Source organism: Phalacrocorax carbo, chromosome 6 (assembly GCF_963921805.1).
Source record: "Phalacrocorax carbo chromosome 6, bPhaCar2.1, whole genome shotgun sequence".
Taxonomy (NCBI): Eukaryota; Metazoa; Chordata; class Aves; order Suliformes; family Phalacrocoracidae; genus Phalacrocorax; species Phalacrocorax carbo.
In genome coordinates, this window is record NC_087518.1 from 58,497,218 (window position 1) to 58,513,936 (window position 16,719).

General features: G+C 38.2%; 1 protein-coding gene across 8 annotated transcripts in view; it reads right to left on the reverse strand.

The window, feature by feature from the left end:
- The window catches only part of EVI5 (ecotropic viral integration site 5), an 84,065-nt gene that overhangs the window by 10,944 nt on the left and 56,402 nt on the right, over nt 1-16,719 (reverse strand). For all 8 annotated transcript variants that reach the window (XM_064455504.1, XM_064455502.1, XM_064455503.1 and 5 more), the window contains one exon: nt 12,278-12,373. In XM_064455504.1, the coding sequence (XP_064311574.1) occupies nt 12,278-12,373 (96 nt within the window). The remainder of the gene's footprint in view (nt 1-12,277; nt 12,374-16,719) is intronic.

The following is a 16,719-nucleotide window of genomic DNA, read 5'->3' on the forward strand; positions in this document are numbered from 1 at the left end:
CTTGATACACCATTGTGTGCCTAAACCAGAGCAGCAGTGAATGACGAGCCCAAACAGACCTGGGCTGCTTTCTTTGGTTGTACCAATATTGCTGCTAGTCTTAAAGAGATAAAAACCCAAAGAACCTCCAGACTGAGATTGCTGGGGTTTTTTTTTTTTGTCATCTGTAGTGGTATTAAAAGCAACTGTCATGAGGTACTAAAACGTTAGATGAACCTGCCCCACTAATTGTTAACTCTTTGGAATCCAAGCTCACATATGTGATTAACTACTAAATTCTCCTGTTTAAGGAAAGAATTACCCTTCAGTTTTGAAACTCACACTTTTAGAAGGACGGCCCACAGTAACACACTGGTATACAACCTGAAATGTGTATCTCCAATGAACTTTGCTGACCATATCACTAGACAGAGTTCAAACCACTGCAGTGTGTCACAAGTGAAAAGCAAAAGAGCAGCAAGAAATTTCCAAGACTGAATCATTTCAGGCTTCTGGGTTTTTTAATAGCACTTAAATATTTGGCCTCTGTTTTAAATTGCCAGCTTCTTTAAGTCATTCAGTCTCACAGTAAAACAAAATGCTTTACAAAAACCCTACAAGACGTCAGGGATTTTAAATAAAATCTATGAAGTAGTTTTAATGCATTAAAAGAAAGCTCCTCTCCAGTTGTACTGCTATTCATTTCATATTGCTCTGAATGCACTTACATTTCCTGACTTAATTTTTGATAAAAAGTGTTTTTCAACATTATCAGTTAAAGAGCACTTGAGACACAATTAAATGTGATGTTAAATGCATGTTGTATATCAGTTTTACCATAGGCGAGCCTGCTGTATTGTAAACGTGACAAAGATTAAAACTAGCAGCAAGTGTTCAGACCAGAAGGTTTCCAGTGAATCAGAACAGGAAACCAATAAAGCGATCAATGGGAGGTCATGACTTTTTGATCATTGCGCTATATGGTTAAAGAATCTGGTTTTGATCTAGTGCCGTGTAATCAAATTAAACTTTGAAGTTCTGTATCAAATATGCTATTGAAATAGCAACAGCGCTAAGGAAGTACCCAACTTCTAAACTATTTTCAAAAGAAATCAGTCTTTGGTAACTGTAAGTCAGATTTTATCTCTAGAGGGATTTTTTTCTAAGATCTGACAAGTTTGTTATAGTGAGATTGTATGCAATTCCAAAAAAAAAAGTTCTAAGCTGACTTAGCCCTGGGAAGTTTCTATAAATAGCTAGTTGGTAGGTGGAAGGAAAGTTCTCAAACTCTTTCTACAAGAAGTTCTAATGAAAGTGTTTGTTTGGAGTGAGGACACGGCAACAAAAATATTTTAGAACAGCAGCATGGTCACGCTAAATGTGCTGCAATTTTTAAATCCAAGGAACTACCTAAATCTCAACGCCTCTTCTCCCTAGAGCATGCATCTATAAATACAAGAGTTACTGAAACCTCAAGCATTAACTAGAATGTACTGGCTGATACAGAGACTGAAAATGTACCCATTATGGGCAACAGTTACAGGAAATTATCATTTCGCACTTTTACTCTGTCGTTTTAAAGCAGGAGTTAAACTCAGCATTTTTAAAAGGACTAACATTTATTTTTGCTTCTGATTGCAGAAATTACTTCCATCTGTGCTGGCTGCCATTCTGAGAGTGACAGAAGAATTTTAGGAGGGGTTTCCACCACATTTCCACTGCTTGCCCCAATAGGTCAGATAAATTTAGAGACATGTTACAAGCTAATACACAGCATTCCTCTCCCAAGCTTGTTTGTCACAAAGGTGGCAGCTGCGTATAGTTGCTAACACTAAGTTTTTTGCAAGGAACTACTCCTCAGATAAACCCAAGCCAGTAGAACCTCAATCCCTCCACTTTTCAATCCCCAAAACTTGATTTATAGGCAGAAACATAGGATAAAACCTGACATAGCTCTAAGTAGTACAGCAGACAGGTCACACAGCTTCAACACTCAAGAGAAGAGCATTAACACCATGATAATGAAATAACTTTATCTATGATCAGTTCACTTGCTTTGGCAATCCAGACAAACTCTAAGCAGGGACTTAGTGTAGTTAAGCATGGCTAGTCCATTCATCTCTAATGCTGCAGTCAGGAACTAGTATATTGCTCAGCAAGAGAGATCTGGAGCTTAGACACAGGAGGACGCAGTCAGGAAAAAGGGGAAGTGTTTGTAAAGAGAACAATCACCAATCTTCATTTATTTTATCACTGAATCTAATCAGTCAGTAGCAGCAGTGACACAGTTAAGATTCATACCTAAAACAGTTGCCCTCAAAGTGAACAAGGTCACACCTATTCTGTTTAAGGGCAGCCTACATCACTGTCCTGGTTACACTGTTCACATTTACAGGTTTCCTTCACTCTCATGAGAGATGGAAGATATTGTGTTGATGGTGCTGTTGCTGGGGGGGGGGGGGGGAAGGGAGAGGAATCGACCTTACCTGATGCAAAGATGGAGTTTGTGGCCAAAGATCTGTGGAGTGGAGTGCCATTGTTATGGAATCAGTCCGACCTTTTTGGGCAAGTGTAACACGTCTGTGTTAATTATGCTATGAACACACGTGCAAAACTAACTGAATTAAACAAGTGATGTTCATAAAATACACAGGGGTTCCACTGTGCAGTGGTGCTTGTGCCTGTTGATTGCTTAGTTAAGCCAGACAGTTTCTAAAGCTAGTTGTTTTATTAAGGGCAGGGGAACTACCTTGGAGAAAGTTATTGGAGAATTAAGACCCCAAACTGCTCAGTCCCATACTTCTCTAACAATCTTGGCATTATCAAGCCAGTGTAACATCTCTGACTCTCAAGGATGTGTTTAAAGGAATAAAGCAATTCACTCTTCTAAAGCATACAGTATATATTTAACTATCCCGTGTAGACAAAGCTGCTACATTAGATTGGGTGTTTGCAAACCACATGACCTCACAAACGCTATCTTATCACATCACAGGTTCCTCAGACTGACCACAACCACTTAAATCAGACTCTGCCAGCACAGAAGCTCAGTAACTTTGACACGTACTAGTAAAGCAACTACATTTTTAGCTGTCCAGCAGCCTTGCAAGAACTTCACTTGCGGGGAGGGAAAAAATCTGATGGTCTCTTGTCCAACTGTGCTTGCAAGATACGGTAAAAGAAAAGCACATGATTTATTGTGCTATAAACTTCCACCACAAGTTGAAATGCTTACTTTGTAAATCTGAGGGCTAACATATTTCCTTTCTGGGACAACATTTCTTATCAACTGAGAAAACATTTATAGACACCCACATATTTTGAAAGCTTTTGTCTAGTAAAACAAACTCTTGGAAGGTGTTAATGTGATTCTAATGAGTACTGAGAAACAAGCGCTTTGCAAGAGTTACAGTACTTCTAATAAACATCACAGTTTTAGTGACAACTACGAAGTGAGAACAATGTAAAAAGTGACTGAAATAAATCCCACAAAGATTAGTTGGTTTATGAAAGCAAACCAGTAAAATTACAATTGCCAAGAGACAAATATACCTCTGCCTGTACTACATGCAAAGCAAACCGTGTGCTCCCTCCAGAAGAAAAGGGGGGAAAAATAAGCTGGCAAGAGACTCAGTGGAACAGCATTATCTCTAATTCTGAATTTTACAGGAGGAGTACTAGGCCTGTTTGGACTCGCTGTTCTCTCTTTAGTTCTGATGAAAGAAGTGCTACCCATTTCTGTTTCCAAGATGTCTAAATGCTGATAGATCTGATCTCTCACTCTCATTTGCCCATATGATCTGACCCACTTCTAGCCATCACCCTAGAAACATGCCTTCAGAGAACTTGAAAAAAATTCTAGTAGGTTGAACTTTAACTAGAATTCTCTTTCCCCAGTTAATCCTCCCTGTCTCCATCATGCAAAGCTACATACAACTCATTCAGAGCTTTAAGAATTAAAGATGTGCCCACACTGCGGTCATGACTGCAACACTGCACAGGCACATCCAAACTAAGTAGCTGGACACCAGCAGTCCACAGCAGGATGAAGCTCAGAGTTATTTACCCTGCTTCTGGATGTAGTCTAGTGATGCTTGAGATAAGAGCAATCAATTTGGTAAGCACTGAATTTGACTCAAAGGAAGCCTAGTAACAAAATTAACAGAGAAAAGGGATAATGCTTCCTGCTGGTATCCCACCATCAAGCCTAGATGCTATCATTGTGAGATAAACAGGAGCTAGGAATGCTGCTAGAAGCCGCCAGCCCATCTTGTGCTACTCCAGCAGGCCATGGGCAGCAGCAGCATTTTGTGCTCATGTATGGTCAATGCAGGAGTCACCATTTAGCTGCTTGTAAAGCTATTCCCTCATATTCTCAGGGGACAACGTGGACTAAACTGTGCTGGGGAGCAGGACCAGAACCACTTACTGTCCCATACTGATTTTGGATTATTAGCTAATAATAAACACTGAGGAAATCATCTGGCAGCTTTTAAACACAGCTTAACTGCTGTACAAATGTATGGTCTGTAAGACCAAAGGAACTATTAATATGGTTTAAATTTTCCTCCTGTGTACTATAATACATTGAATTTTATTTAGGTGTTGTATTATGTGGCCTATATTGGTGGGTTTTCTTTTAATCCTTCACACAGATGGCTAGGGTTTGCGTTCCCTTCTCCATTTTAGTTTCAGCAGTGAAAACCTTGAAAGCTAAGCCAAACTGCAAAATTGGCTTAATTCAATCATATTACCAATTACTTTTTTGGTCATAACTTATGCATTATTTATCCTCAAAGTAATTACTTAAAGTGTCTTGAATTTTATTTACACTAGCAAAATCTTTTAAAAGCATAGTATTTAATCTCCAACTTTTATATCTCTTTTCATTAGGCCAATCTTAAAATGTTAGCTCACCAGGAGCAAGATCAGACTGTGAGATAACACCTATATCAGAATCTTACTGACTGCATTAGGTTCTTAAAACATAATACCAGATCAATTCCTAGATAAACTATATGTATGTGGGCATGGAAGAGTAGTGAACTAGCGGTCACTACTTCTTTGAATAGCCATCAAGTTTTCACATACTGAAAATGGCAAATATTTTTTAAAAATCCCCTTATCTGCATTGTCAATATGCAAGAACTTAATAACCAGAATTTCACTTAAAGTTACTATTATAGCCTTTTAAAAGCACCATAAAATTCTTTTGGTGGAATAATAACACGCCAGTCATCTGTCGTCTTGTCATTTTCCATCAGCCATACTGAAATACTGTTAACATGGGCAGTTTGCTGAGTGTTTTCCAACTGTTGGAACAGCGCGCCACACTAACATCAGGATTTTGTTGTTCATTCAAGTACCAAGATTTGCACATTAGCAAACATCATCATGCTTGCTTCCTCTCAAAATATCTAATTCTCAAAAGCATCTTTTTGTTAAAGAGTATGTCTCATCACAGAGGAACAGCTAGGAGAAAACAGCTCCATATTCCACCTCTGACACTGGTCAATAGCAGATGCCTGGGAAAGTATGTAACACCAGGCACATATGTAGCGATACTTTCCCAGAATACTCTTCTCAAAACTCCAGCAAATAGCCCATTTTTCAGTTATACATGGGACATCTGTGCATCTCCAGGGATTACATTTCCCCCGCCATGAATTTAGGCAGTTATTTTTTCCAAGATGTATTAACATGGATTTTAGTATATGGAATGATTTTGGATCTAAAGGAGTTTAATCTTTTAAATTTGCAAAAATCATATCCTCTAGTGTTTTTTCCCAACACACCTCCAGTTCCATTCAAGATCTGTTCTGGTGCAAGAATTAGGAAGTGAACCAATGCTCCCTACCCATCTTCATCCCACTTACAGTTGGAATATTTTCCATGCCCCCCCCCCCATTCAAAATTCCTTGGATTAAAAAAACCCAACTGTTTCAATGCGCTAATGTTACCTAGACACCAAAAGTTGATGAGTAGGAGTTAACTGATCCTCCTCCTTCAGGTCATAAATGGCACTGGCTGCTGAAGATGACCAGACCAAAGGTACAACAGTATGAGAAGCAAAAGCAAAGGTACAAAGAAACAAGTCAGTTTATTCCAAAAGTTGCTATTTTGCTTCAGTTATTTTCCCTGCTAACTTTGTGTTTATTATGCTTTTAGCATTAGTTCAGTCAAGTCCTAATTCAGTCAATATTTTTTGTCCCCTGGGAATGGCAGGAGATACAGGAAAGAAACATCCCAGTGTTCTTTGAAAGCTCTACTCAAATCTAAGACAAAAATTGCAGGTAAATTCCCAGAAAACACCTCCTGTCCTCCACAAGTGTCCTTGACTCTATAGACCTCTGAAACCTTTTATGTGGATTTTTTTTTTTAACCTAGGAATATAGATGAAGAACAAAAAGTGCCAGGATTATAAAGAATATTTTTAGTGTCAGAAATGCCAAATAATATGTCAAAAAGGGAAAAAAAAAAGGATCACTAAGCTTTGAGTATTCTTGAACTGCTTCTGAGCTAAAACAACTACTAGATCCCTCAAATATAGGAAAACATTACAAAACAGATTTTAAAGAGCTATCTTCAACATCTATATTCCTGCTTTCTAAGGAAAAAAAAATGCACGCTAAGTGCAGGAAGCACTGTATGCTGCTGCTTCCCCTCAAAGCTGTCCCCTAATCCAGGTGGCCAATGCACAGTAGAATCACAGCCTTATGGCATAAGGCTCCGCAATCCCAAGTTGTAGAGGCTGGATACATATTAGGCAGAATTTCACTTTTAATATGAAAACTGTCATAAAGGTTAAAACATGCCTACATTTGAAATACTGTAGTAATATAAATAAGAAACTCAAATTTAACAGCAAAACAAACTCATTAAAGCATTCCAAGAGACACAAAAATCAGCTAGCAGTATGACAAACTTAAAGTTTCACTTGAAATACAATTTAAACTTCAGCACTGCAGTCCTAAATCACAAAGTTTGTAAGACTGGAAACCACTTGCTTTTGTCTCCAAAGGTGTCTTGTGGTCTGCCAGTGTAGTTTGCGGGTAAGCACGTCAATTCTAATCTTTTGTACCACTCCTGTAATCTAGGTAACACATACAAGCCTTGCAACATCCAACAGGAAGCAGAGACAGCTGCTGTGTAATATATATAAAGTGGCTGCATGTACAGAGGGGTAGTGCATGAAATGCAGAACTTCAGTAGTTTATAAATCATTTATTTCCATTCAGCTTGAATTAAAAGCAAAGAGTGGCAAACTACAAAGAACCTCCTCCTGCGTATGTGATTTATGTTGAAATGAGTAACAACCAGTTCAAGATTTATCTTAGCCAGTTCTTCTTAAACCTTCAACTTTACTTAATGGAAACTCGTAACAGTCCAAACTGCCTACGTATTCTTTTCCACATACAGTAACTGCTTTACTTCAGTACTACCTACTGAAGCAGGATACTCTCTTGAATAGTCAAAATGGTTTCGCAAAAGTTGCTTTCACTTAACATTTCAGTGTCTAATCAAAGGCAACTTCTATGAAGCACTAACACTCCTCATGCAGCCTGGGAGTGTGTAACCCACAGTATAAGTCTTGCAGTGCCTGTATACTCATGCCATTTATGTTACATCAGTTAAAGCACATTAACTGTAAGGCCAAGTGACAGAGTCCAGTGCTCACCAGACCTCCTTTCTCTTGTGCCAAGGACAGGGCAACCAACCTTCTATAGGTACTGACAAGAGTAGCAAAGTTGTTTCACAGAAGTTGCAGCCCATTGGGGCTGCACAATGGAAAAGCATTTTAGGTTAAAATCCTACTAAGCTAGAAGTCGTCAAGAATGCTGTAGAGATAGCTTTAAGAACGGAATGAAAATGGAGGAAGGAAGAAAATGCTAGATGGAAAGATTTCAATTAATGAAAAGAACAAATGGCAGTGGGACACGAATTTGTGAAAAGGCAGAGAGTCTAAGTCTAGTGCATATTAAAAGCTCTGACAGAAGTTTACATCATGACTTCCTGTTTGAATCTGTGACAATCCTCAGAATTTCAGGTTTTCACACAGCTTTCAGCCTTCAACAATAAAGCCGTAAGGCATAAGCATCTAACAGCTTTGTACCCAATAAAGCACCTCAGCCAGTAAGGAGGAAAGAAAGTGCAGCACTAATCTGGCACTAAATACAGCTTTTCACAGGATTAGCTATTGGCTAACTAGAAATACTGCACTCTGAGCGTCCTTCCATTATGCACCGGCTGTTCTTCAAATGTTGATAGGTTGTGTAAAAATTAAAGGATAGCTGTCAGTGACTTTCTAGGCAATTAACAAAAATGACTGACACATTTACTAAGGTTAAAATTGCAAGTTAATGATAATTGACTTACATGTATGTGAACTCTGAGTGAAGCTATGGCTTTAAGTACAAATTCAGCATTTTACACAGTAATGTAAATGATATTAAATAGTTTGATTCTAACCCATGTTTGGTTACTCATGTTGGTGCAAATGAAGAGCTGCATGCGAGTAGATCTAAGATGGTGTGCACAGAGCAGAAGTCTACAAGTCTTGTTACAATACTTTCAAGGCTCCAGCTTTTGTCTGTTTGCTCTCCTGAAGTGTTCAAATACAAGTTTGAGACCTGCTGTGAAGCACTCAGTATACAATTCAGATTACCGTACCACAGAAACCCACTGGTTAGGTGTAAGAGGAATCAGGCAGGTATCTTGTTAGAACAAACCAAAAAATCTAACACAGTAATTCCATTTCTAGTTATTTTACCTTATTTGAAGAGTAAGAAAAAAGGCATCATCTTTTTCGATGTGATTTACATTGTGCATTTAACAGCAGCGTGCCTCTTTGGTTCCGTTTTGGATGCCATACTACCAGTTTCCAGTACATGCAGTTTCACTCAGTAACAGGAACACAACAACTTGAATTTACTACAAATAAGTCTTCTTATAATGATTTGAAGACTGACTGTAGCATTACTATTCCCAGATGAGTAATAAAAGCAGATGAAATTTATCCTTTATGCTGCAAGCTGCACCATATTTAAGACGCATGCAAAATTTTGAGCTCAAAAAATTCATCAATGGACTCAGATTACAACACAGGGCAATAGGTTGGAAGTTTTTGAAAGTATTACCTAAACTTGTTAAAAATAATAATCTGAAATTATAGGCAGAGTTCTGATGTGTTACCACACTGGAACAGATGAGAGAAATATCTGAAATCTGAGGGTCAAACCTTCCTCCACTACAAAGTCAAGAGGTGTTACAGCAGCAGCCTGTCACACCTGTGCCATAGTGCCTCCCCCAGCCTTTTGGTGGAGGGGATTCTGCTTTACACCCTAAGCAGCAATAACCACCCTTTCTTTGCCCTTCTCTGGTGCTCCTCACCTGTGTTCTAGGTTTACCCTGTCCCTGGCTACTAGCCTGGCTTGCGAACGCTGCTGGAACAGTAGACCTTTCACTAGAACTCTGCGATTAGGGTGGATTGTGCTGTTCCCAATTCTCGGTACCATCGCCATCTGATGGATTGTATCCCAGGACAGAATTAAAGTACCTAGCTCCTCCAAGTTCCACTGATAAAGGAACACATGCCTTCAGATTGCTGGCCAAAGACATGAAATTGTGCTTATGAGAAGGCCAGAATACGAATGTAGTTTGCGGTTTCTTATATTCAATATAGGATCTGTTCATTATTTTGTTCCATCCTTGAGATGGAGAACCTGCAATTCTTCTGATGTGAACTTCTGTAAAAATGCACTACTGGAGAGAAAAAAAAATGTTCAATATGCAGAATCAACACTGACGGCCATACCAAGACATTTAATCTCATTTTACATGCACCCATCCCACCCCTATCTTAAACTGTAACTTTTGCATTAATTTATGTCCAGATTAAAGTTCCACAATTACAACACATTAGATGGTAACCTTGCAGTCACCAAGAACTCTGTTCCTTTACCAGTGCCTTTTACATGCTAACCAGTTGGGAGGTTGTGGTCAGCATGTCACATACACCATCACCCTATCTTCAGGAAGATGAATTTGCAAATTTGTAACGTTTGTTTTTAGCTTTTGCAGAAGTAGAATCAAAAAGCAGCTAGCCAAAAAGCAAAGAACATGACCATTAATGGATCTACACATGAAGACACTATAGTGCAGATGTAAAAAACCAAATGGTTTATTTGTTATTAACTACATTATACTAATCCTAATATTTAGCAGTTGAGGGCAAACATTTTTGCCTCTTGCTATTGCCATTTTATTCAGATTTCGCTGTTTCAGGAAACAATGCAAGGGAAGTTCTTTACTTAGCAGCTACGTTAATCCAAGACTATTATTTATTAGCGCCAACTAACCTACATACATTTGAGACTTAACCTTAAATTATCTCAAAATCGGCCCAGTGGGTTATGCTCAAAACAAAGGATTGTGCATGAAGTATTACTTTCCTTCCCAAGTTTCTGTTTAAAAACTAGACAAATAGATACGTAACAGTAAAGGGGGAAAAGTAATTAGTAAAAAAGGACTTCCAGGCTTTAAGAAACTCTGTGTAAGGAAGCACTCAGAAATGTTGCCAAGGTAGAACTTGTCTACTACACAGAGTTTCTTCCTACTATCTACCCTAGAATGAGATACCTCATTTCTATAGTGTCTACCTCATTTGGAAGTTAAAAATTAGCCACAAAGCAGCACACATCTGGAAGAGGAGTGCTCTTCTACATGGAATTACTTAAACTCTACTACTGTTGAAATGTGTATTGTCCCTAGCTGATACTTTCTTTCAGTCAAATTGAAATGCTAATAAAGATCTGCCTAGACTGAACTGTTTAGGAATCACCAGTATTACTCAGAATGATCTTTGTTCTGTCAGCTAATGAACCTTGTCTTCATTCCAATCTGTTCACATAAACTTGTACGCATTAAACACATACACAATTGTACGTCTTTGACAATTGGGTTGCTCAGCCAGGCATATAAAAGTGCTTGTACGGAGAAAATTATGCAACAGCTTTCCATCAAAAATTCTACTTTTCCTCCAGACAAGTGGTTTCTTACCTTTTAAACCTACACTGAGCAGGGGAAGGAGTCAGTACAGTGCCTTATTTATTCAAAAGGCAAAGTATCTGGCTTTCTGGGAGTTCTACAAGAAACTTACTTTCTCATAAGGAATGAAACAAGCTAGTTATAGTCCTTTAATGGAAAACACCAGGTTACTGATTTTTATATTTGTTTTTAAGTGACCTTAATGATTGGTAACTGTGCTGGACTGATGGCCCTAGAGACTATTAATCTATAGCATAGGCAGCATTCCCAGATCCTCCACAATGTTACAACTCTGAAGGGATTGGTCCTGAAAGGTTGGATCCACTAAGACTTGTGAAAACACTACCTGCACTCAAATAAAGAAAGGATGTGTTTGTTTAACAAAAGCAAAAAGGCAACAAATAATTAGGATTAATTGCTCTGTGATGCTATGTTTTTAAGCGACACCATCAGAGCTGAGTATTAGAAGGTGTATGGAAACAGAAGCAGAGTACAATGCAAAGATGACTGAGCATTTTGCACACAGTGTAGTATTAGGTAAAGACATTTCTTCACAATGCAGGATGAACTGAAATGAGCCAGAGAGCACAGCAGTTACATAAGCCATTTTGGTTGCAGGACTTGATCTTTTGAACTAACAGAAAGTTACTACAGCTATTAAAGCGAGGAAGTTTGAAGACAGAAATTTCATAGGTTGAAGGTTTTGGCAGTTTAAAACTCAAAAAAAAATCTGTTAACTGATATTAAGCAAGCATCCTTTTTCTTTTTAAGCAATCTCAGTATACTATCACGTAAAATTTATCCTCACAACAGCAAGAACCAAAAATCTACATGTGGCCTATTCTACTTGCACAAATGCAGTTTAGTTTCTAACTAAATTAGCCTTAAAAGTTATAGCAAATAAAGACATAAAGGGACTTATTTTCATGCACACAGCTCCAAATGCAGTAAATGCATCACAGTGAAATATGATCAACCCATGAAATTAAGGGAAAAACCAAGATGGATCATAAATGCTGATCTCATTTAATGTCAAATCATGTAACTAAGCCATTTTTTGTTCTCTAACATCCCAGGATAAGAGCAACATTCACATATTAGAGTTAGTTTTATTGCCTCCACTTAAAATAATGTATGTTGGCAAAATCAGGTACTGAAGATGTAATAGCTATTAGATAAGCAAAACCTGGTACAAACAATGGCTAGGGCAAAAGGTGCAAGTGATCAGAGGCAGTAGTATTTTATCACTTACCTCATGATGCAGCTCAGCTATCTGATCTTTCAGTTCTCTGATGTACTGGTTAGAATCAGATTTATTAAGCTGCCCTTGAATTTTTCCTTCTTCTTTCTGTTGTGGTTAAAAAAAGAATCTTATTCAAATTATTCACAGATATACTATATTAAAAAAAATAATCTTATTTTAACTGTTTGCATATTTTTGTCACGAACAGAAGCTATTCGCAGACACCATCCAGCACTCCTCATCCAGCTGAAGTCACAGCAGGTGCCTAGGGGCGTCAGTGGCTCGGACCAAGCGGACCCTCTCAATACCAACAATGGCACAGGCAGGATTCCACAGAGGAGCATGAAGAATTAACGAGGCTTCACAGGTGGAATTCACATCCAAAGTCCATGAGGTTGCATATGAAATTTATTAAAACATCCCTACAGAACACTGTCAATATATGGAATGTATCTTAGCGTACATTGTTTTCATTAATGTAAAGTTTTCATTTAGTAACAAGGAGTTTCCCTTTGTCTGCAAGTGACAGTAAAGATAACATGTTCTTTCCCTGCATGGTAGGACATGCACTGGGAAATGCTACATATGACAAGGTTTTTTCTCCCCTAAAAAAAGTTGTAACTTGGTATTTATCATGGTATCATGGTATTTATCATGGTATTTGTCATGTAGGAGTTCTGGAGAGCATGAGTGAAGAGAGGTACGTCCCCTAGCACCAATACTGTGAGAGGTATGGAGAAAAACTGGCAAGTCAAAAAAGCCAGACATGAAGAGGAATGGGAGATTTCCCTCATGTGTCAACCAAGCACAGCTCCTAAGTTTTAAGATGCTCAGGGAGGTGTCACCTGCACTTGAATGCTTGCAACATTACCTCTCAGCTTGTCTCTACAGGGGACCCTGATGTGACTAAACCAAACTTGGTAGATCTGAGATAAATAACCACCCTTAACGGAGAACGCAGCCCATGTCTTCAGTTTGTTACTAGCAAGTCAAGAGCAGTGTTGGTTGGGGTTTTGTTTGTTTGGTGGTTTGTTTTTTTTCAGCTGAGTTATTTCTGAAGCAGCCACCAGCTTTAGAAGACAGAAACACCTTGATTTTATATAAATCTTTATCATGACTGTAAGTCACCTACAACCAATGTATTACAGAAATATAAATGTAATGGGAATATCTCTTTTTTTCTACTTGCAGCTCATTTTGCTGAAATTTTAATTATACTTGAAGAAAGCAGACAGTTAATAACAGGCAAGTTCAAAATACCTTTTAACAACAGTCCTTCAAAATACAAGACAAGAAGCTTTAACCAAGAGGTTCTTTTAAAACATCCCTCTGAAGTACCAACATCAGGACAGAGCACGTCCCAGGATGTTAGGGGGAGGGACAATATACCACCTTCCAAACCCTTTTGCTGCATGAAGTGAACAACCTTGAGCACCATCAGTGCTGGCAATCTCAAAGCAATTTCTCTAATTTCAGACTTTGTTTTTCTTGCAGCAAGATATGCATTACTATATTACTTGAAAAACAACTTTGTCATATCCACTATTAATTCACAGAATCTGCAGCAGGGAGGCAGAAGATCCTTTAATGCACATTTCCATCTCGAACGTAGTTTCCAAGGTAGCCTATGGCTCAAATTCACAAGAAATCATTAATATTAACAACATTACTAATTGTTCCTGTCCTAAATAGGCTTTAAAAACCACCACAAACCCATCATCTCTCTTTACAAGCATGACTGTTGGTATTGGAAAAACCAAAACAGAAGCAACATAACCTGCAGACCAAAACCAATGCTCTTTACATCTGTATATAGAAAAAGCTTCATTGCTGTCAGAAGCTAAGATCCCAGACAATGAACATGACTTGATCTCTTGCGGCAGCAGGAATATATGGGAGAAATGCTTGTCTGAGTCCTTTCCCTCTGTCTGAAACCCTGACTTTTTCATTTAAGCCTCCTGTTCTATGGACTCCAGATTACAACTTAACCATACACTCTAGTATCAAACAGCAAGAGTAAAGCAAGATGTTATTATAAGTAGAAGATAGGTGCCACAGCCCTTTTAAAATGAAAGTACATAAAGAGCTGCACTTACATTCAAACTGGATGCACAAGAGGACATGAAACAGGCAATCCTAAGTTAAGTGGATATTAATGAACAGCAAAAGCAGTAACATTTACTAGCTTCAGTTTGGCACTGCACAAATAGCTGAAAGCTGATAGTGGACACCATATAGAGTGTACACAATACTGGGAGTTACACACTTCAGTTATGTTTAAGTGCTTTTACTGTTACTTTTTATTCCATAAACACTGTAAAGTTAATGCAGATATTACAGAATAATTTGGCATGTAAATTAGCTCATGGAAGAACTGACTCTTGCTCCAGTCAGGCGGAGCTGAATATAGGGCATAAGCCTGGCTTGCAAGATCCTCATTATTAGGAAAAGGCAAATAAGTTTCAGTTTTCCTTTCAGAACTTACAGATTTTGTAGAGCTGACAATTCACAAAAACGCATTTAGCACAAAAAAGGAACCCTGCAATGTCATTTTCTACAAACTTACTTTTCAAAGAAAAGTCATGCTGTAACTTCCTCTTGCGACATTCAAAACACTAGAGGTCAGAAGCTGACCCTTTTAACTGGCTGCAACAGAAGTCAGATGCTCCTGGCTAACTAAGCAAGCCCGTGTTCTATAAGCTACAAAGTCTTTCTACAGTGGCTAAATGGGAAGAACAACATAGGAGAAATTTTAGGGCAAGGTATCTGAGTCTATTTCATAGCTGCTGTTTGTCACTCTGAGCAACAAAGATATAGTCTAGTTTTTTTCTTTAATAGGCTAAGTTGATCATGCCATGAATTTAGTCACTCATGCAGGTGCAATAGCAAACCACTAGAAAACAGCTGCAGGGGCAGACACTGTAGCATTAAAGTATTTTTTAAGTCTTACCAAAGTAATCTAATTTAGAGGATAATTAATAAGTAGACAGCTGAAAGTTTACATATTTCAAATGAACCAAACGACGTATTTTATAAGTAGTTTTATCTGTCAGATTATGATCTTTAAGTTACCCCACATTCTTTAAAACTGTGACAAGAGATTGATATTTCTTTATCAATACCTATATTTATTTTCATACAAGTACAAAATATTACTATGATCTGCAAAATTATTTCACTTTCCAGTCACGTTTCATATTTGCATGAAGTTCAGATTACTTTCTAGCAATTTCCAGCTTCTGATGAGCATTTGTTGATCAAAGGCAAATTTAATGTCAGCAACTTAAATTTGGTAGTAGGTTTTTTTAACACTAGGTTTTCATTAGGGTAGCTTGACAGAAATCAAAAAGAAAAATTGTTGGCAGGAAACACCTCAACATGGCAGCTCCTTTTAAGGTGAGAGAAAGCAATATTCACAGCTTTCCCTACTATCTGTTAGTATCTGCCACAGATTACTTTCTCCCAAAAATTCCATCATTCTAGATTTGCTTCTCAGCCTACCTTAGATTATACGACACATTATCTATTACTTCCTGATTATCATAAAAACTTATTTCTTACTGTTTTTATCAAGTGATCTTAATATCATCCTAGAGACTCTTTTAAGGAGTATTGTCAGCGACTGTGCATCTCGAGATAGCGAAAACCTCCGCCACTGCAAAGCAGACCCTATATTCTGCCCCCGCGCAGGTTAGATTCCCACTTGTACCTCAGAACTCTAGGTGACATTCAGTTAGTGCCAAAGCACAGCTATATGCCACTGTGATTGGTGAAAGCCCCAGACATGGCAAGCGCGCTCATGCTCCAAACAGTATCTGCACCCATGGAAACTGCATGAAGGACTGTGTTTAGTAGCTTAACTAAGAAAGCTTGAGCAGCTTCAGCTTGCATTTTTCCATTTCAAATATAATACCATATTATATACAGATGTTATTCCTAAATCTTGAGACTGATCTAGCCATGAGGCAACTGAGATTGAGTTACCATTTGTTCTTAGTTCGGAACCTAAATTAAACCTGGCCAAGAAACAGAGGGACAGGAATTAGCCAGGTGCAAGTGACAAGAAAATGGGACAAACTGAAAAGCCAAGACACAACAGGCACTGGATGGAACTGAAACAAAAAGGTAAGGACCTTTGACAATAACACTGATGGATTTAATCTTCAGCCCACTATCTGCAGGATATGGCTGCTGCATTTACTTAGTTGATGTACTGCAGGGCAACTGAAGATAATAATCTTCTAAGAATAACATTTAGCCCTTCATCATTCAGTTGCTTCTCAGGAGAAGCATATTTTCCACTCTTCCTAGTCTACTGCTGCCATCCTTCATTTTGCTTCCAGGTATCATAACCCTCTAAAGAAGATTAATTCATTTCTCCTCCTAAGGGTCCAACAGGATAAGGTGAGGTTTCTAGGCTCAGGCAGGAAGAAATCAGTCTCATATGGATT